This window comes from Mytilus trossulus, chromosome 3, assembly GCF_036588685.1.
Source record: "Mytilus trossulus isolate FHL-02 chromosome 3, PNRI_Mtr1.1.1.hap1, whole genome shotgun sequence".
NCBI classification, from domain to species: Eukaryota; Metazoa; Mollusca; class Bivalvia; order Mytilida; family Mytilidae; genus Mytilus; species Mytilus trossulus.
Genome location: NC_086375.1, coordinates 2,649,434 through 2,672,623, shown reverse-complemented (window position 1 = coordinate 2,672,623; position 23,190 = coordinate 2,649,434). Strand labels below are relative to the sequence as shown.

Genomic DNA, 23,190 nt, shown 5'->3' with positions numbered 1-23,190 from the left:
GAATTAATTTCATTTCTAATCTAGTCAGTGATGATATAACAAGAAAAAACAAAGAGAAACCATGCTCTCACTGTACCACAGATTGTCGTGGTGACCCTGAGATTTCTAGCTACATGCAGTGTTTTGCAAGTAGTTGGAGACACAATAGGTAAGATTTTAATTATATATTTATCATATATGATTTAAAATTAAATAAACATAAGTAAAATTGTGTAATCAATTGCTATAATGATCTTTGACTGATGTTTGAATGATAATTTCAATTTGTTAATTTTCGAAATGTAAACAAAAAACAAAATGTTCCAAATTGTATGTTTTTGGTCTGTTGACAGGTTTGCACAAGGGAATTGTCTCGCGTATTGTGTCTGATGTGTTGACATCACTTTGTAACATGCGGGATCAATTCATCAAGTGGCCAAGGAATGTGGACGAAACAAGAGGAGACTTTTACCGTCTAAGTGGTTTCCCAAATGTGCTAGGGGCAATAGATGGGACACACGTCCGTATCCAGGCTCCATCAGAAGATGAATCATCATTTGTTAAAAGGAAAGGGGTACACTCTGTCAATGTGCAGGCTGTTTGTGATGCCAAAGGTATTTCTAATCTAATACGACATTGACCTTCGTAAATAATAAACTGGTATCAACTTTTCAGTGTGACTGGGACCCCTATAGTCTGTTTCTCAGAAAAGAACATTTTACTTTCACTTTCACTTTCACTCAGTTCATCTCGGATCATCTAGGACATGATTAGGGTCAAAAATTAAAAGAAGATATTAGTTTCCTTTAATGAGAAAAAGATCCTGTTCAGGGGCCAGCCATTTCCAAAAAGGGGGGTTCCCAACATAAGATAAAGCCTGAAGGGGAGCTCCAACCTTATGTCCCCATTCAAATACACTGATAATCTTAAAAGGGAGGTTTCCCTATCCTGTATCCACCACTGCTGTTTCTGATATATATCTTGAATTTTAATCCAAAAGAAAGAAACATTAACCTAGAGTACCCTAGCTTTTGTACAATTTATAATTTGATGTTGCTCTGATGACAGGATCAGCACATTTATGCCTTATGCAACATGCATTACACCTTTTAATTTGATATCATGGTTCCTAGTTTGAAACAATACAGTTGATTGAAAATTTGTAGGTCTTTACATATAAAAAAGAAGATGTGGTGAGATTGCTAATGGGACATTTCTCCACAAGAGAACACATTACACATTTGTTATGCTATTACATCATTTCTTTCTTCTTTGCATTATATATCATCTATATTTTGCAGGTAAATTCACAAACATAAATGCAAACTGGCCAGGTAGCAGTCATGACTCCAACATATTCAGGACTTCACAGGTATGCATTTTATTGCAATGTTTGTCATCTTTTATAAGTTATATTCCCTTTAAGCACTATATGTTATCAGTCAGTCCAGACTTCTTATTTTCTCAATAAAAGAATTAAAATCTCTTATATTGGATTGGTTTATATCACTGCAGGAAGTCAAAATCTTCTTCCTGGACATAAAACCCAGTGGCGGATCAAGAACTTTTCCTAAAGGGGGGCCCTCTGACTGACGTAAAAAGGGGGGGGGGGGTCCGCTCCAGTCATGCTTCAGTGATTTCCTATATATTCAACCAAATTTTTCCAACGTATGGGGGGGGCCCAGGCCCACCAGTCCCCCCATGGATCCGCCTATGAAACCACTATTTTTATTTGCTCTTATCAATATTATTTTTTACTTTTTGTCATTAGATACACATAAAGGTGTGAAAATGTCAATCTAAGGACTTTTGAATTTCAGTTCAAAATTATTAATTTATCATTGGAAATTTATATAATTAATTAATAAAGAAGCAACCATTTAGTGGGGGCTTTGTTGAAAAAAATCTTGAGATACAATAACAGAGAAAAGAATATAAAAATATCTTTAGTGAAAAATTTATATGTTAAAAAGTCAATTATTCAATACATATAAAGCAGCAATCAATTCGTTTTAAGGGTTGGTTATGGTGAAAAAAATATTGATATACAATTAATGAAAAGGGAATATACATGATATAGAAAAAATAGTTTTGCTGAATATTATTTTAGGTAAATAGTGTAACTCCTCCCTGCGAAGCTGAATATATATCAATTTAAACATAAAAATGGAAGTTTTAACCAAATATTTGCTGTAAAAAGAAATTAAAACTTTTAGGAATAGGTGTGTACCTACATGGAACAGAATGGTGGATGGGCAAATGGTGTACTGCTGGGGGATAGTGGTTATCCATGTCGACCATTTCTGATGACCCCATACCAGAATCGTGTACTTGATCATCAAAAGAAGTTCAACAGATGCCACTGTTCAACCAGAAGTGTGATAGAGAGAACATTTGGAAGGCTGAAGAGAAGGTTCCACATATTACACTCAGAGGTAAAGCATAAAAAAATCTTTAAGCAAATGATCAGTCATAGAACACAAAAAATGCAGTTGATTGAAAAAAAAACTTTCATTTTTTGTTGGGGTTCTTATCTTTTAATGTATTTAAATATTTTGGCCCATTAGAAATTGGTCCACATTGAGGTCTCCAAAATTAAACTTTGTTCGATTTTTATCAGAAACTTATTTTTTTGTGGATCTATATGCTGAATCTATCTGTGTGATAATATTTTTATATTGGGCCCTGTTTTCAAATTAGTCCATATAATATAAGATCCAAAGGGTTCATAAGTAGACTGTTCCATTTTACAAAAAATGGATTAATAGGATTCTTTGTTATGCTGAATTTAGATTTTTAATTTTGGACCTGTTTTCAAATTGGTTCATATTGAGGTACATAGGGTGCAAAGTTACACTAAGTTTGATTTTAAAAAAAAAAATGATTCTTTGGGTTTTTTGATATCCTGAATCTATACAAGTCCAGTATATTCTGTTTATGGAAGGACTGTAAGGTGTACATGTCAAACTGGCAGGTGTCATCCGACCTTGACCTCATTTTCATAGTTCAGTGGTTATATTTCATTTTTTTTGTTTTTGTGTGTTTTTCTCATATTGTATGCAATATGTCGACTATATTTGGTGTATATGGAAATATTTTATGATGTGCATGTCAGTCTCACATGTGTTTTTTTCTTCACCCCAAGTTTATTGTGTTTTGGTATGTTTTCCTTAAACTATAAGCAATAGGTCAACTTTATTTGCAGTATGGAAGAATCATTACATGTACATGTCTGATTGGCATGGATCATCTGACATTGACCTCACTTTTCATTGTTGATTGGTCAATGTTTAGTTTTTTTGGTTAAGTCTGTTTCTTGTATAGAATGATTGTTAGGTGTACATGTATTTCTTGTTTGGTTTATATGACTTGACTTTATTTTCTTGTATCATGTTAAGTTTATGTGATAGTTTTAGTAATGCATTATATTAAGGAAAATCAACATAATATTGTCGATTAGTACAAAAGGCAAGACATCCCAGCATGTGCACTCTTGTTTAAGTTTTAACGTCTATGACCAAATCAACATCAATCTTATATTTACATCTCTCGAAATGCTTACCAAAATGTGATGCATGTTAAACCACTATTGAGACATTTTATGTAGTATTATTTATAGCTTACTATAGGCTCCAATGTTGATTATCATACTGTAAACTTTTATATTTCATTACTTTAACAATAGAAAGTGGTCTCATTGCCACTCTTGCATGTGATCTCACAGCTTTCTATTTTTATACATTGTACATACATACATTTGTACATAAATTCATGCAATGCCAACATTTGAAATACTATAAAATACTACATTCGTTAAATGCTGATAAGAAGACAATTGATAAGTGTAACAAATTAAGTTATGATTTTTTTTTTAAATTTCAGATCAGAATGAAACCGGGCAAGGCATGCAAAATAATAATTGCTTGTGCTATACTCCACAATATATGCATTTTGTTGAATGAACCAGACATTGAAGATGATGGAGTAATTGTTGGCAATGATGGTGATCTTGGGGAACATTTTAATGTTCATCAAGATGGAAGAGCTGTTAGAGATCATATTTCCACAACATTCTTTAATCATTGAAAATCAGAAATAAATCATGACAACATCTTTTAATACTTTTTTATCATTAACAATGGAATAAGAGAACAAGAATCATCAACACAGACACAAAAATGAAAATTAATTTTAACTAAGCTTCTGAATTGAGCAGAACATCTAAAATCATGATTTCACTATCAATAGTTTTCTTCTGGATCATCATGTTGTAAAATTGCATGTGTCTTTGGAAAAGTTCCATCTGCATTTCATTTCTTTTCAGGTCACTTTCTAAAACAAGACACTGCAGCTCATACACATCATTTACAGTCCTCTTTTTTTTTCTTCTTCTGCATACTTTCACTGAAATATATAGAAATTTTGCTATTTGGTATTTTTATTTTAAACTCTAACTTAATATTTAGTAGATGTGTTATTATTATATACTTGCCAAAAAGAATAATGACACATAAGCTAAAAACAAAATTAAACAGACAGCAACCCACGTCATATACTGTTTTACAGTCTCCTTAATTGGGACAGGGTCTAACAAAATCTGAAAATGGTAAATATGTCTGTAAGAGCTCTATTGTTCCATTCTAATCATGGTCACTTAGTGGCGGATACAGAACTTCATGGGGGTGAGGGTTGGTGGGGGAGGGGCTAACTGTCTGAAATAAGGGGTGCCCAATCAAGTCATGCTTCAGTGATTACCTATAAAATAACTTATCTTAAAACAAACTTGGAATCTGTTGGAAAAAGTTATTCTCATCAGACTCAGTAAACAACTTATGTAAATACATCATAAACAGTGCTGTATTTTAACCTTTGAAACACATACCTGTGCAAGTACAGGTACAGGTAGGCTGGCATGAACAGTAGCACTAGAAAGTGCTAACTCCTCATTTCTCTGGTGAACCTGCTCCAGTCTCCTTTTCCAGATACTCTCCACAGAAGATGGTAAATCTACAAGTTGACAATTGTTTTACATATATAAGGATTTTGATTAAACTTGAAACACTATTACATAAAAATAATATAAATAGAAGATTTGTTTATTGAGTTTTTTTTACACATGCAACGTCATAATATATTATTGTCAACTTATTTCTATCAAAACTTATGCTTTATCATTGCAACTTTATATAAAATGTAAATTAAAGAAAATTAATAAACCATTAATGAAATTATCTATTAAGTAATAAATACCATCAACAGTCTGGCATGTTAGAAAATCATTCAGAGCTGGAACTGGTGAGATGGGTACAGCTGTAAACATTTGGTCAGATGTTACGCTGTCTGAAATGTAAAAAAAACCTTGTTTTATTTAAAGAAGTGAATTGATACTTTATACCCTTCACAATAGAACAAATTATACAATTATTACAATAATTATTGTTTCTTTCTTCCCAAATTTTCATATCAATAATAAAACATTTATTTGACAGTACAGTTTACAGATCTGGAATACTTGTAAAATAACATAGTGACTGAAATTTGCTAAACCTTCGTTATGAACTGATCAGACATAATTTGACATGTTTGCTGTACAATCATGAAAACCCTGCATATGGATCTGTTTATAAGTTACTATTTCAAGGCTTCGTATATTAAATCAGTTCAGTTGACAAATTGATTGCACTTCTTATATTTGAAGAAACTTGAAATGTCATGCATAATAATAAGGTCTGAAGTAATTCATAGTCATATGTATAAATTATGTAATTTATATATACACACCTTGTGAGTGCCTGCTGTTACAGTTGCTTGTTGAGAAATCCCTGAAAAAAAATCATAACTTAAGTTAAGATTATAAGGCACAAAGAAAGATTATCATAACTCAATTATGTTTTTATACTGCATGCTATTTTGAAAAGGACTATAAACATGTCACAATATCCGTGGAAAATTCATCATTGCAAGTGCCTTGAAGATGATATTAACAAATTGATATTAATTCTATAATTATTATACCTTGAAAAAAATTGATTTTGTATGAATTTTTACCACACTTTATCTTTTTTTTTTTTCAATGTGGCAAATGTTGACACAAGGGGCATTGCAAATTTGACCGCCATAATAAAACAATGGCTAGCAAACTTCAGCATTTAAATACCATCTTATCCATCTTTAACCACAATTTGATTTGTAGATGATGGTTTTTTCAGCAATATCACATAAAGGAATTATATAAATAAAAGGTAACATGAATGTCACACTAAGTAATCGCAAAACACAGGAATCTATTTTTAGAACATTGGCGACGTCTGCAGGGAATTTCTTTAAAAGGGATATCCTTCTGTCATAACAGACGACTGCTTTGGTTTTGGGGTTTTCTTTGTAACTTTAATAAAGAAAACAATGAAAACGGACTAATTTAGGCAAAACTAAGGAATGAAAATTACGTAATATTACTATTTCTCAAATACCAACCTACAGAGGTCTCCATGCCACCGTCTATTCCCTTGAATGAGGATGTATCCTTCATGGCATTGATAATGTTTTCTTCTGCCATACTTATGGGTTTGGGTGCTGGTCCTCCCCCTGTTTTATTTCTCTCCTTTCTCTCATATGTAAACTTTTCCTTGGCATCTCTGTTTAGATTACTCAATTTGGTTTTAACAGTTGAAAGTTTCCTGTAACTAACCCCCAGAGCATTCACCTCGTCTGTAATCTTGGCCTACATTTTGTTCTTTGCATCTGCAGTTATGTCAGGCCCAAACTCTCATTTTAATAAGCCTAGCTCCTTCACCACTCTTCTACTGATCAAATTAACTTCAATACTTGTGAAGTTAGTTGCTCTTATTCTTGGAATTTTCTTGTTGGGGCTTTGTTCTTCAGCCATTGTTGGAAGTGGAGGTATTTTTGGGAATTATGGGAAAATGTTAAATTAATCAGTTGTTAAATTTTTAACAAGTTGTTAGTTAACGCAGTCATTAAATATTTTTGAACAACATAATTTGACACAGAAATTAACTAACAACAATGTTAAAATTTAACGAGTTGTTAGGCTTAACTAGTCGTTAGCTTAACGACACTTTTGAACAACCGGGCCCAGTTATCGTCAATTTTGAATTTTCTCATTAAATTATAGAATGTCCATTTAATCAGAACATTAGTGATGCATTTTGTTTTCGTAAAGCAAGAAGTGAAGAAGGTACTCCAAATGAACCAAACACATCACCATTCTGGAAGTTTGCAAGGTTGCCTACTTGTTCATAACATAACCTGCATGTCATTTGAAATTAATCTGCCAATCACACTGTACTGAAGAGTTGGTTAAAGAATTAATAGACTTTAACTTTGAAATCAGGTTAAACCTTGGTTTGTCTTGAAACATCGAGTGTTCTAACATCGAGGCCGTCATTAAGCAATGATAGTAACTGGTGACTGACGGCAACTGGTCCTTGACCAGTACATTGGCAGATTCGAGGATAAAAAGTTTTAAGTTCTATCTAAGTAAGACATAGTTGACCTGAAATCCTCTTTTGATATGTCCGAACATATAGCTCCACATGTATGTACGTGTTGATTTATCCGCGATTGTCAAATGGTTCTTGTGAGCATTTCCAAAACAGGTGATACAAGAAATGCGCTTCTGGGTCATGCAATTTATAGATGTGATCATTGAATTATTTACTTGAAATATTATGAATCATTTTTTGTCCACCCGTTGCTTTATTTGAAATCGAACATGTCGAGAGAACGACATGATATTCCCTTGACGTTTTTCAAAGTGTCCATTTCTTTATGTTGAACAATCAAACTTTCAATAAAAAGTCGTCAATGATGAGAATTGATCAAAACTACGAAATACAGTTGTGACGTTAAAATGGTAATTTGCACTCAATCCATCAGTCAAACATCATGTACGACACATACTTGACTGTTGAAACAGCTGAATGGTAAATCTTCTCTCGTGTTACTCTGAATGCCATAATGTAAAAATACGACGTACTGTTCAGGTGTAATACCACCAAATCATGGAACGTCACATCCGGTTGCATACGAAAGTAGGTCTAAAAAATATTCCCTTGAATTTTACCATTGTAGGTAACTAATCCTGCATTTTATTGCAGTAAAACTATTTCTGTGTCATAAACATATGTCTTGGGTATTTCAAAACACCATTATGTTTTTATTTGTGATTTCTATAGAAAATTTTGTAATCTTGAGGTTACATGGTGACTAAACCTTGTACACAGATAGAATAAGGGGAGAAATTTGATTGGTTAACTTCAAATGATGGTTATTTTCTTATATGCAATGAGATGTTATTTGAAACTTTTTCTATAGAACTGGACAGGATAAATCTGTACTCATGTCAAGTATTTATTTATTTGAAACAAAGATAAACTCTGCACAATTTTTTGAAAAGTGCAAATTTAACAAAGACTAATAGGGGAAAATCAATGGTGGTATTACACCTAATATGGGAAGCTGCACGTGCACCTATAGCCTTGTGAGTAATCTCATGTGTTAAAATTTCTTACTATTTGAGTGAAATAATACAAAAAATGAAATATTCTGAGTGGATTGAGTCTCCAAAACATATTTTATGAGAAGATTGTCTTGAAATAGGACTGTACCACGAATATTCAGTTGACAGATCAAGCCATACTTAGTGCATATATTAATTTTTTTTGGAGGGTAGGGCTTTTTCTCCTTATTTCTTATATTTTGCTATGATATAAAATTTTCCTAGGTAATATTAAATACATATATAGTTATAAGTGGATGCAATTATTTTTAATGTTGTAACGACAAGTTATTCACTAAAAGAGAAAAGCCTTTTATGTCTCTCTTTGGAACGCGGCGTAAATTTAATTTTTACGTAAGGACTTATTGAAACCTCCATGGAGACAGTCAACTTTTATATGGATTGTTCATTCTACTAAAATGCTTCAATTACTCATTTGTTATAACATTTCTACCATAAATGAGTTAAATTTAACCCATTTTATTTATTTATTGGCCTGAAAAGTTGAAATTTTGAGGAAATGAGAGGTATAAACTGACCCAAAGAGACCTTATAAAGAAGACAAAGAGGTTTATTAGTGGTATTTTATCTTCCTAAAATCATATTGTGTATCCTTTTCAACTGTTTGTAGGCAGATAAGAAAGATATTTTATCATGTATTGGTCCACACTCTATTCTATCTTGATGCGGCTTGGTTTGGATTTGTCGAAGAAATTGTGCTCGAATCGCTGTAGATGTCATCTTTCAATAAACAAGATATTTTTCAAACTATTGAACTGATTATGACATAACTTGAAAGAAATGCTGGTAATAACCAGTACTACAAAGGGAAAAAGTCACATTCAGTTTATTGAACAAAAAGGTCTTCTTTAGATGTAATTCCACCAAATCATGGTACGTCACATCCGGTTGCATACGAAAGTAGGTCTAAAAAAATATTCCCTGGAATTTGACCGTTGTAGGTAATTAAACCTACATTGTATTGCAGTATAAACATTTCTGTGTCATAGACATATGTCTTGGGTATTTCAAAACACCATTATTTTTTATTTGTGATTTCTATAGAAACTTTGTAATCTTGAGGTTACATGGTGACTAAACCTTGTACACAGATAGAATAGGGGGAGAAATTTGATTGGTTAACTTCCAATGATGGTTATTTTCTTATATGCAATGACATGTTAGGTGAAACTTTTTCTATAGAACTGGACAGGATAAAACTGTACTCATGCCAAGTATTTATTTATTTGAAACAAAGATAAATTCTGCACAATTTTTTGAAAAGTGCAAAGGAGTAGGTCCGGTAAGGACTCAATTTGGCCTCAAATTTCAGTTTCATCTGACGAAATATTTTGACCATTTTTTAAACACTTTAGTGTCTATTTCACTTGATTCAATTAGTTTATGTTAAAGATTTTAACTGATTTAGTCATTAAAAACGATCCGATTCAAGCTCAAATATGAAAAATCTCTCAATTGTGCCTCAAAACGTCACTTTTCAGATGGTTTTTGTCAAAAATGAAAGTGGCCGCATCCGTGTTCATCCACAAACTTTATATATGTTATGTATTATCATAAAATACAACTTAAATTTCAATATTATGGATGAACACGAATGCGGCCACTTTCGTTTTACACGGAAACCGTCTAAAATTAAACTAAAATGATAGAATTTTGAAGATTTCAGTAATTTAGCATGACTTAATGGTGCTACAACCCGATATATGTGCATTGTATTGTAAAAAACAGCCTATATTTATGTAGCAGAAGTATTCAACTGTCCAATAAATAACTAAAAGTTTACATTTTAACAATTTTGTAAAACTGTTATATTTTGGGGCCAAAAAGAGGTCTTACCGGACCTACTCCTTTAATAAAGACTAATAGGGAAAAATCAATGGTGGTATTACACCTTCATGTCTAATAAGGCCTCATTTTGTTCATATGTTAAGATTCTACCATCTCGAATTATGAATTCGTTAGTGTTACAATATATACATATTTTTAGAACACTAGTCGAATGTTTTAACTTATCTTTGCATCATATATTAAACCTTTTTTTCAAATAAAAAGACTGTAATTAACACAAATATTACATGACCAAACAAGTCTTCTCATTTTGCATATTTATTTTGATTCACAAAAAATTACGGTAATTAGTTTTATATACTTCACCGTTGTGAAGACTATTTGTCTGCTAGAAAAGTGTTCGGACGCATCTGAATTATAATGTGTTATTCTCATACGATCGTATACCGTATACTGTCAGTTAAAACCTGTTTAATACCATGTATACTTTTTTGCGGAGGTCTGAGTAGAAACCAACTGTCTTTTGTCAGGAATGACACTTTTGCTCATAACACCAACTTAAAATATATGTAAGTACACATTTTGTATTAGACTATTGATAACCACATCGTCATTGCTTTATTGCAGTATCGTATTATATTACGTTTATAACAGGAAACTGAGCTAACGCTTGACATGTGTATCAATATTTCGTTCTTCTTGATCAAGAAAAAAGCAAATTGACATAAAAAAAGCTGTCAGTTTTATCCTATGAACACACACTTATCGTGTCCCAAGTAAAACGAAGAATGGATTCAATGTTACAATTGTGTTTTTGAGCGTAGATGCTCTTTCAGTAAGTGTTAAACCTGTGAGGTTTTTGATACAAATAAGAATTAAGAAACTTAATGGGTCTACTATAACTAGTGCTACATCAATTGTTTATAACCAAAGAGGGACAAAAGATACCAAAGGGACAGTCAAACTCGTAAATCTAAAACAAAATGTTGTGAAACACTTGTCCTACCTCTATGACAAAAAGGTTGTTGTGTTTGCATTGCAAACCCAAACAATATATTTTGTTGTGTGTTGATCTGATTATACAAACGGCTAGATAAATGAATTAGGTATTGACAATTCACTTGTTAACTCAACATATATTCATCTGTCACATACTAAGGATGAAATACTGGATAATCATAGTTCTGTTCTATGTTCCTTTGCCTGTTAACCAAAGATGAGAAACGGGATGTTCCATTACTGAATTGAATACCTAACATATACAAGTGTCATAACAAGCAACGGTATATTGTTTGGTGCCCAAAAAAACTTCTTTCTAAATTGTTAACATCTATTTTATCAGCACTCAATGCCGGACTTCAAATGTATTACGAAACCTCATATTCTAGAGGTGGCTCGAATCAAATGTGGATATTAAACAATTCTAACAAGTACATACATTTTTTTCATTTTGAAACAGTATTTTACACATTTTGCTTTTTTACACCTCAAACAAATATTCCCCATTCCCAACTAAATGACTAATTGAAAGATTTGGTCCTGCTGTGTTTAATAAAAAAGAATGGCAAACGTATATCAAAGTATCTTGTTTTTGGAAAGGATTAATCCTACTTTTTAAAGTATCTCGGTAATTCTCTAAAACTAACATCATAAAATTGTCTTGATTAACAATAATTTTGTAACAATTGGTGCACGCTTTAACAAAAAAAAAAAGCAATCAGCATTTCTATTGAAACCAACTGGTCCCCTCCTCTTGCCGATCTTTTCACTCATTTATATGTGTGGCTGACTTCATACAGGAAATTCTAAGAAAGAAAGAAATGGTATTTTAATAGTATTCTAGAACACCCAATGCACAGTTATTGAAAAAAGTCAAACTTCCTTTCAAAAGAACAGGTATCTATGCACTACTTGGTAAAAAAATTCTAAAAAAAAATTTACATAAAAAATGCATGTCAGTGAGATGCAAATCGACTATAAACTATGGGGATTGTTTGTTAGTTAAAGACAACTCATTTTTTTTTCTGGAATATGTTAAGTTGAAATCAACTTTATCTTTTATTCTATATCATCGATTGCTTTCTGTTCAAATGTCATTTAATGCACCGATATATCAGTTTCTTTTACAAATTGTGAATTTTTTAAACTATTTGATAAAAATAGTTGGAAAATATCTGATGCAAGTCGAAATTTTCTTTTTTTCAAGTTATTTTCTCTGAGGTGTTATAGGTATTTTAAAACATACCCGATTGTAAGACGTGTTAACATAATTGAATTTCAAGATAACTTTTGAGTGTTGTTTTTAGATTTGATGTGTTTATACCTTATGCCTTAAAGGTGTAAGACCACCAATTTAAAACGTATATTTAATCAATCATTCGTTTTTCAACTTTCACTACAATTTCACTGTTATTTAACAAAAACAGGAATATTTTGATTTTTACAACTTTCACTTCATGCCAGTGTTCTTCTAATGTTTAAAGTCTTGCATTAAAATTCCACAGTTCGGATGTCAAGTTTTTCTTAAATAATGTCTGGTTTTCTGAAACACTCAAATAAGTGTACAATTAACGCATTAATGTTCAATGTGTAATAAGTTATGGACAAGTTACTATTAACTCAAAATATTCAATATTACTTTTCTACATCAAAATGCTTTGTTTCTGCAGATTCGTTTGTTTCTTCAAGTAAACATTGCCATTTAAATTATATCTTTTTTTATCACGGAACAGCTACTGTTACAGATGTTTTCAGTTAAAATGGATGAATGGATACAATAACATACCATTACCTTTATCTGTCTAAACAGTTGGACTTAACACCTTATTTGATCAATATCCATCCATTATCGTTTTTTTTTCAATAGGAACATTTTTTGTAATAAAACATATTCAAATAGGAAATGCATCAGTCTAGCAGATGTCTAGGAGGAATAATTAAATCAGGAGGAAGCGATTTAAAGAGCTTACTGTTTTATGCTAATAACTTGCAGAAACAAGAACATGTGAATTAATGCTCAATAAAATATGATAGAATCTCTGTCTTCCACTTTTATGGAGACGCAAATTCTGACAACTCTTTAACTACGCTATATTGATAACAAGATTTCCTTTAAAAAATAATCCATTCCCGCTTGATTTATACATATGAATGTATTAATAAATAAGGTTGGATATAAAGGACATATATTAAACATGTATGTACGCGATCTAATGACAGAAAACTTGAGGCCTTGATCAATACGAATAAGAATTTCTATCGAGTTTCCATAAGTAGAAATTCCTTAATATTGACGAAATGTCCGATGTATGGTTATTAAAGCCTACAATACTTATAAAAAAAATGAAATATTAAACAAAATTACAAACTTTGAAATAAGTATGTATGTACGTTTTGTTACGTACGTCATGAACGTATGTTTTTGCTTTTAAAATATTGGCCTGCATGCGTCAGAATTCTTCACTTCGTTGTTCCCTTAACTTCGATTTAACATAATATTTTAAATTCGTATGCACAATATTATCAAGTTGTATATATAGTCCGACTAACACGTTATTATCGGTGACCTTTACATTATCAATATCCCTGCGAAAAGTGTTATCCAAATGTCAAAAATATCATAAGCCTAAATCCATCGATTGGAAATACATCTTACAAATACTGATGTATTCAGTCCATGATTATACCAGGCAATGGGCTAAGCCCTGGAATCTTTACATCATCGAATGACAATGAAATAAGACTTATACCAAAGAAATGTAAACCGTTCCGGTGTGAAAAGGTTTAAGAATATACAATTGATATAAAGTTGAATACTTTGGAGTGATTGAGACAATGTTAATCGCCACACACGTTCCTCTAACAAAGGGTCACGACCAAATTAAAACCATCCATAGACACATACATATAAAACATAAAGTTGGAGCAACAGTATTTACTTTTCCTTAAATTTGGCTTTCAAGAAAAGAAAACTTTTCCCCAAATAGTTTCGCAACTGCAAGACAAATGAATAAATGTAGGCACAAAGTCAAACAAAAACACTCAAATTGAACATTTTATGTACCGATGACTGTCAATAAGTTTAGTATGTAAAGAATTTTAATTCCTGTATAATAGTAATAATATCATTATTCTTTGTTAGATATTTGTATGACAATGTAATAACTACAATACAACCAGGGTCGTTTAAATATCTTCCAGCGCTCAAAGAAATGTCTGTATAAAGTAAATCAATATTTCATTCAGAATCATATTCACAAACTGATAGAGTAATTAAGGAAATTTCAAAATTTATCATAGATACCATGCTTCTAATTCTGAATTTTAGACGCGTGCTTCGTTTCAATCAGATAGTGTTATGTATCACCTTTATGGTTTATTTCGCTTTCGTAAACGAAAAAGAGAAGAAGGTGCTATAAAATAAACCAAGCCCATCACTTGTTTATAATGTAACCTTTATGTCACTTGAAATATACCACTCACACTGTATTGAAGTATTGTTTAAAGAGATGATAGACTATGATTTTGAAATCAGGTTAGACATTGGTTAGTCTTGAAACCTGAAGTGTTCTAAAATCGAGAACGTCATCAATCAATGACGTTACGTTCAAACACGCTAATTAAATAATCTTTCAACAACAGGTTCAATTCACAGAAAATTTGTGATTTTCCTTTCTTACATGGACCAAACAAAACAAACTATTGAACAGAGTGTCACGTTGCGTATTGTTGTGTGTTTGGGTTTTCTACATTGGCTAGAAGTATGAGGAGGGTTGAGATCACGCAAAACATGTTTTATCCCATCGCATTTTTGCACCAGTCAGCAGCCTATGGCCTTTGTTTGTCTTGTATGCTTTTTTTATATTTTAGTTGATTTAATTGTTTTGTAGTTAAATGTGAGGTTCGTTTTCAATGACCTATTACACATTTTTGTTTAGTGCCCAGCTGAGGACAGCATCCGTTAGAGGGATTCTCTCGCTGTGACAAATTGGAAGCGTCAGGCTTTTTTCTGCCCTTTGGTCGAGATGTAGTCTCTTTAACACATTCTTTATTTCTTTAATAAAATTGAGAATGAAAATGGGGAATGTTTCAAAGAGACAACAACCCGACCAAATAAAAAAACAACAAGCATAATACCAATAATGTTTGTTCGTACGACATACTGTAACTAAAATTGATATAACTTTTTTTTCAAACGGAAATAAAGAAAAAAAAGTTTTAACATGAAATAAAAAAGATAGAAAATCCCGTACATGAATCATAGCAATATACGGTATACATATTAAAAACGAAGTTGTGGTATAATTGACAATGCCACAACTCTCCACAAGAGACCAAATGACACAGAAATTAACAACTGTAGGTCACCGTGAGGTCTTTCATTAGGGACTTTACGAACCAATTTTCCTCGGAGTTCAATATTTTTGTGATTTTACTTTTTTCTTCTCCAATTAACAAAGCCCAAACTGCATAGTCAGCTATAAAAGGCCCCGAAATGTCAAAGTAAAACCATTCAAACGAGAAAACCAACGGCCTAATCCATGTACAAAAATTGAACTGAACACAAATATGTTACACATTAACAAACGAAGCACTGAAGTACAGGCTCATGACTATGGACAGGCACCTACATACAAAATGTGGCGGGGTTAAACATGTTAGCGGTATCCCAACCCACCCCATAACCTGGGACAGTGGAGTAACATTACAACATGAGAACATATTATACAAATCAGTTAGCCTTTTATAGCTGACTATGCGGTATGGGCTTTGCTCATTGGTGAAGGCCGTATGGTGACCTATAGTTGTTAATTTCTGTGTCATTTTGGTCTCTTGTAAACAGTTGTCTAATTGGCCATTAATACCACATCTCCTTCTTCTATATTTACTCATCAGATGGATAAAAGTACAAATATTACAAATACACTTGGACATGGCCGGGTACACGTACATCCCAACAACAAAATGACACTAAGTACAAATCTGAGAATACTCGCAGTTACTCACAGCTAGATCAAAGCCACCAACAACTGATACAAAAATCATGCATCTAAGACTCCAATATCAATCAGTACACGTCTACATTCATTTTTACAAGGTGAAATTCGATAACCCGTATAACTGTTATATATGAGTTTGACTGTCCTTCTGGTATCTTTCGTCCCTCTTTCATATACGGTATATGTTATACGAGTTATCTAACATGACCCGATATGAATCAAAGAACGGCATAGTTTTATATAAAGATTTTATCTGCCAAAATGTGTTTGATAGATCATTGTCATAAGCAGTCGTTGATCTTCTATAATTGTTCTTTTTCAAGCATATAGATTTCAGAACATCAACAAAATTACTTTGTGTTTATGAAAACTATGACTCAGTGGCATGGAAAAACTAAAGTTTGCAATTTCAAACGGAGAAATACGTTTTGAGGCAATTATTTGCAACAAAAATAGTATCATTCACTTTTCAGTCACCACAACGTTTCAGTTAGCATGAAAATCATATAAATGAGTTGTCCCAAATCTTATTACCGGTCGTCTAGCTGCGAAAAAGACGAATTGAATATTTGTAGCTGTGAAGTCGAAGGGCGATTACAACTACCTGCATTATGCAGCCTCTGTGTGTTAAACATTCCTTATAAGAAATCGTGATGGTTAAAGTGTACACATTTCTTATCTAGTCACCACGACGATGGGAATATAAACCGATTTCAACAACATCAGACATACACACATTTCTGAATCGGTCGGGAAAATGTCAAATTTAATGGTCAAATGATTGAATATAAGCACTGTAACAGTCTTCAACTCCGCGGTTCAAAAATTATTTGCAAAGAAGATTCTATTTTGAACAAAAAATACGAAAAACAATGCGAGTATTGTTTTCTTGTAATTTTACACTCTTTTCGTCATTTAACAAAACGTGTGAAATTTCAAGAAAAGACAAGTTTTACACGCTTTGAAAAAGTAAATTTTACAAAAAATAAATGACCAAATAATCAATAGTTTTGTTAGATAATTGGTTGTATACTGAGTGCCAATGAAAACGCAACACTATTGTTTTTTAAAAGAATCTCTTAATTTTTATTTTATTTATATCAGAACTTTGTATGGTTGGTTGAAAATGACTTTTAAGACAATTGTCAACAACTTTACGGTTGACTGATTCTTGGAACAAATGCAAGGTAAAGGTTAATTTGAACGGACGTAAACTGAGTTCGTCGCTTTTCAACATACGCAACATTTTCACGATTTTGTCATTTAAAGCTTGGCTAATGTCAGGAATGTTCCCGCACTTATTGTTAAGAAAATGAAATAAGCATCTGGGTAAATGACAGGACTTTCTGACAACCAGCGACATGCAGTTTTTGGCATAATTCAATGAACCCTTTCACAGCATACAATATCGAGATAACTGAAGTTGTAGCATAAATATAACATCAAAACTAATACGTGAATTTAGGATAGACGAGAACCGTGCCACGTCTTATCTCAATATCTCGAAAATATCTGAGTTTTATGTAGACGAAACGCGCGTCTGGCGTATTGAATTATAATCCTGGTACCTTTGATAACTATTTTAATAGTATCAAACAAAACAAAATGACGAAAAATATTTTGCAGAAATTTCAACAGTGTGTTGCTGTTATTTTACGTCTCCGTTAATGAATAAATTACCAGATGATGCTAACAGGTAACTGGTGGCAACCTTTTTTTACCAGTACATTAAAAGATTCGAAAATGTATAATCTAAAAATCTGCCTAAATCAGACATAGTTGATCTATTTTCTATATGTTTTATGTCCCTTCACAACATATAGCTCCACCGGTATTTACGTGTTGATATATCCCCGACTGTCAAATGTATCTTGTGAGCATTTCTGTAACAGGTAAATCAAGGAAGGCGCTTCGGGTGCATGCAATTTTAAGATGTGATCATTAAATAATTTACTAGAAAGATTATCAAATTATTTCTGCTCGTTTTTTTTTCTTGTTTTGTCACATGTCGTAAGAAGAACATAATATTCCTTTGTCGTCTATTGAAATGGTTCATTCAGTTAAACTTTCCATCACAAGTTGTCACAGATTAGTAATGATCAAAACTACGAAATAAACCAAACATCATGTACAACACATACTTAACTGTTAAAACCTCTGCATTGTAAATTTTCTCTTGCCTTACTCTGAATGTCAATACGTAACAATATGCCGTGCTGTTCATGTAGGATTAGTAAAGACACTTTAACTTACACAAAAAGTGCATAACCAAGCAGGTCTCGTCATTATGCATATTATTTTGTATTACCAATATCTGAATATAGATTACGAAAATCAGTTTTCTACAAATGTTGTAAATACTATTTGTTTGTCAGCTAGTGTTCGGGCTCACATGTATTATAACGTGTTATTTCCATAAGACCAAGTACTGTCAAATTAAAAGTTGTTAAATACCATGTATAGTTTTTGCAGATGTTTGTTTAGAAACCAATTGACATTTGTCAGGAATTACACTTTTACACAAAACACCAACTTACGTTATATGTACAAGTTTTGCATTGAACGATTCATACCATATCGTCAATTTTTATTGCAGTATTGTATTATATTTTTGTTTTCGACTTTAATTATGATAATGTTGAAGTACACTTACAGTGAATCAAATTGTTAGAACTATAATACTGATCACTTCAACCGATCGCGTAGGTCATGCAAATGGGTTGAAATATCAAAGTTATTTGTTATATGTTCTAAAATATAACTTGATTTCTAAATTGACCTTAAAATGTGTTTCGTTTGGGGGACGTGTCCACTTTTCCACTTATGTTCCATCCGAATTAATACATATCCCCTGCTTGGTATAACTTTGATGAAACGACGAGTGGTCAGGCATTAGTAATATATGTTGTGTTTTATATACAGTAGCTTGTTTGGTATTCTGTTTGTAATGGTATACTCATTTTTTAAATAATTAAATATCGGTCGGTACTTTTTCCATTGATAAAATCAATAAATGCACTCATTCAACGTTCAACGTGCAAAAATATCACTTTGTGTGGTTAAAAGATTTCTCTACGTATCTTATTTTCAACATATATCTGTATCTTCTTGTTATTGAAGTTTTGTCAGATATTCTAAATCTTCTTGATTTATCAATCTAGTGCCATTGAAATGGTTTCACCACTAACCCATACTTTTCATATTTTTTTTTTATTTATTATAACAGTTTTAAAAGCCATATTTATAAAATCTTTGTTTTATTTTCATAATGTTTTAGGGAAAAACTGTGTCAATGTTAAATATATGAAAGGTCTAGAGAAAATAATTTTCCGGAGAAAATTTCAATCTCGATATCAAACACACGGACCCTTATTTGTTTTGTTTTTGTTTGTATTGTCAAATTATAAAAGCCTTTTAAAGCATGTTTTTTTTTTCAAACACAGTAGCTAACATTCTGAATGTTTTGATTTGTAACAACGTTTGTGGCGAGGTATAATCGGATCCTATTTATATTGTTTTCTCTGCCAGAAATTGTTTGTTTATTCCTGGCTCTCCAGTATTTTCGACTTATTAATACTTGTGGCCAAGATTTACTGAGATACTTCAAAACTGGCTCTACAATGTTTTGTTCTCAGTGTCATTTACCCCATGTCTGTGTTTACGATTCTCAACCGATGGCAATCGTCTTTGTATTCCTGTTTTTTTGTTAGAATAGTTATACGGTTTGTAAATGATCACAATATTAACTGGTCTATTGCTTTATGTTTATTACGTATTAATAATTGATTGAGGTTATTTGACGAATATAATGGATATGAAAGTAAAAACACCTGGGGTGATGAAGACAATGATAACCGCCACAAATGATCCAATATAAAAGAGCCAACTTTAAAATGCAAACAACCTAAGAAACGTAGACATGACAAATAACATTTAAGCATCCACATTAACTTTTCCTTACATTGTGTATTCAAGAAAAAAATACTTCTCACCAAACAGTTAAGTAACTGCTTGAAATATAAAATAAAATGTAGGCAACAAGCAAAACAAAAAAAAACTCGAATTGGACATTTTCTTTAGTTTTCTATGTTGTGTCATGTGTACTATTGTTTGTCTGTTTTTTTTTTCATTTTTAGCCATGGCGTTGTCAGTTTATTTTCGATTTATGAGTTTGACTGTCCTTTTGGTGTCTTTCGTCTCTCTTTTATATGACTGCCAACTAGCTTTAAAATGAAAAGGATCTCTAGATTCAATCCTGCAATATAGAAATAATACCATTCTTCCTTTTCAGACATTTGGAAAACAATCAAATCAGTACAATACAACCAGGGACATTTAAAGACCTTCCATTGCTCAGTACAATGTAGGTATAAAGTTAAACTATCTTTATATAGAAGCGTATTAACAAACTTGCCAGAGTCCTTTAGGAACAATTTATGTGCACTAATATCAACAAACAAAAATCGAATTGCTTCGTTTACTTCACATTCATCGGAGCCGCTAAAATCAAAATCATTGAAAAGACTAAATTAAAACCAAAAAAGAATGTCATTTAAATTAAATATTATATAATTAAGGATCCTATCAATGTGATGAGTGTTGTACGATATTAATTCACTTGAGACATTTTCAAATTCAACACACTTGGCTCGAGAATAAATAAATTTTGTATTGCACAAGATTTGGTAGTGGACTCTGTTTCTCTAATGATCTTTAAACGGAATGCAGACACATTCGATCCATCCCTGTGAGTGATCTGCAAAAAGATGTGTTATATCTATGCGACGTCGTCAGGCATTGCGGCCTTTTTTATAACATCATCGAGGAAATTAAAGAGAAAGCAAAAACATCTAACGTGATTATCAAATGTTGACTAACGAAGAACTAATATAAAAAAAAACACACATTGATTACTTAAAAATAATCTATATATCTGGAAAAGGATAGCCGTGTAAGAATTAGGGAAAAATATAGAAAAAAATTAAGACAATATCTGCCTAGATGGCTTTGGTGGTTGTGGAAACAGGTATTATCGACATATCTTGGTAAGTTTGTCTAACGAAACACTGCGGGTTTTTTTTTCATCTCATTCTTAATGTATGTAACATTATCATTTCGTAAGTATTTGTAAAGTTTGAAATGTTATTAGGCTTGAATTTTATCAAGCTAGATGAAAAAAAGACTAAAATTATTCCTAGGAGAAATAAATTTGACATTATTCGAAGTAATCAACCAGTGTAAAAATATCTTTACCAACTGAAAAATAACGGTGGGAAACATATACATACTGACTTGTTTGCTAGTTGAAAACATATCCTTTTCTGGAATAGAATTGGTTCAAAAATCAACCTCAGCTTATATTCTAAATCTTAATGTGTTTTGTTTTTAAATGTTTGGTGATTTTATGAAAGGAACTCCCAAATGAATACATAATTCATATAAGTTTCATTAAATGCACCTGGTTCAGCTATTTTCAAATTGATAATGTTCAAAACTATCTAAAAAAATTGAGTCTGTAAACATTAAAATAGTATAATGACATTTTCTTTTTAGATAATTTTTTATCATGTTCATAACGTTCAAAGTTATTTATAAAACATACCCATTTGTAAAAAGTGAGAGAAAAATATGTATCTCAGATAGCATTTTTTTATTTGATATGTTGGTGCCTGATGCTTTTAAAGTGTCAGACTCATTATTCAAAACATCTATTCAATTAACCCTTTTTTTTTCTTAAATAATACAACTTTTTGAATATTTAACTTATAGGCTAACTTTTAAAACAACGATAATATTGGTTATTGCAAATGTATCACTTTTTCTTCATACCAATGGTCAACATACACATGTATGTTCAGAGTCTTGCATTTAAATTCCATCATTCGGAAGTCAAGTTTACCTAAATAATCCCTGTTTTTCTGAACATCTCAAATACTTACACTATGAAGCATATTATTCCCCAATGTGTAATGCAAAGTTATTGACAAGAACAATTTGACTCACAGTGGTCTAAATATTATATTCCATTTATATCAAAAATTCAATTTCTGCGAATTCGTATGTTAGTTTAAGTAACCATTGAACAAAAAAATATCAAAGACGTGACTTCTAAATGCAGTCTTAGTTGAAGTCGATGATTTGGTTTTTACACCTATAATGTATCATACGTACAGTAACCTTTGTCTATCTAAAGTAGACTGTCATTGTATGTCATCTTAGATATTCCCGTGCTTGCATTTCCTATCATAATTTTCTTGATAGAAGGTAACTGCTCACAAGGAAGCTATTAAACCAAGAGTTCCAAATGGTGAAGTTGAAATCATCCCTTCGTAAATTTTACGGACGCCATCGCGAATTGGTTGACCGTTATAGAATAACCGTTTCACAAATGACATCGGATATGTTCCTTACGTCGTAACTACAATCCCCTTCCCTTTCATGAATTTGACCTACCGAATTGGACTATTTACCTGATTTGTAATCACATAAGCAACACGACGGGTGCCGCATGTGTAGCAGGATCTGCTTACCCTTCCGGAGCACATGAGATCACCCCTAGTTTTTGGTGGGGTTCGTGTTGTTTATTCTTTAGTTTTCTATGTTGTGTCATGTGTACTATTGTTTTTCTGTTTGTCTTTTTAATTTTAAGCCATGGCGTTGTCAGTTTGTTTTAGATTTACGAGTTTGATTGTCCCTTTGGTATCTTTCGTCCCTCTTTTAGACTAACCAAGCCGCAAAGATACTAAATCCCTGGGATGTGTTTGTAATTGATTTTAATCTCTGATGCATATTTTTTATCATTATTTGTTTTTGGCTATTAATTAGCTTTCAGTTACTGCTCGTACTCTCGAATCTTACTTTCGTGTTAATTCGATACAATTT

General features: G+C 32.0%; 1 protein-coding gene and 1 long non-coding RNA gene across 2 annotated transcripts; one reads left to right on the top strand and one right to left on the bottom strand.

Annotated features, from left to right (window-relative positions):
• Positions 1-319: 319 nt before the first annotated feature.
• LOC134709172 (putative nuclease HARBI1) lies at positions 320-4,111 on the top strand. The gene is made up of 4 exons (XM_063569351.1): positions 320-593; positions 1,281-1,351; positions 2,202-2,414; positions 3,862-4,111. Exons 1-4 carry the CDS (start codon positions 392-394, stop codon positions 4,063-4,065), a joined length of 690 nt encoding a protein of 229 aa, XP_063425421.1. The 5' UTR covers positions 320-391; the 3' UTR covers positions 4,066-4,111.
• A 751-nt stretch (positions 4,112-4,862) lies between these two features.
• LOC134709171 (uncharacterized) lies at positions 4,863-5,313 on the bottom strand. Its single transcript, XR_010105910.1, has 2 exons — positions 5,230-5,313; positions 4,863-4,986 (listed from the first exon to the last, which is right to left on the bottom strand). It is a non-coding gene; the product is annotated as an uncharacterized LOC134709171 (long non-coding RNA).
• Positions 5,314-23,190: the final 17,877 nt, after the last annotated feature.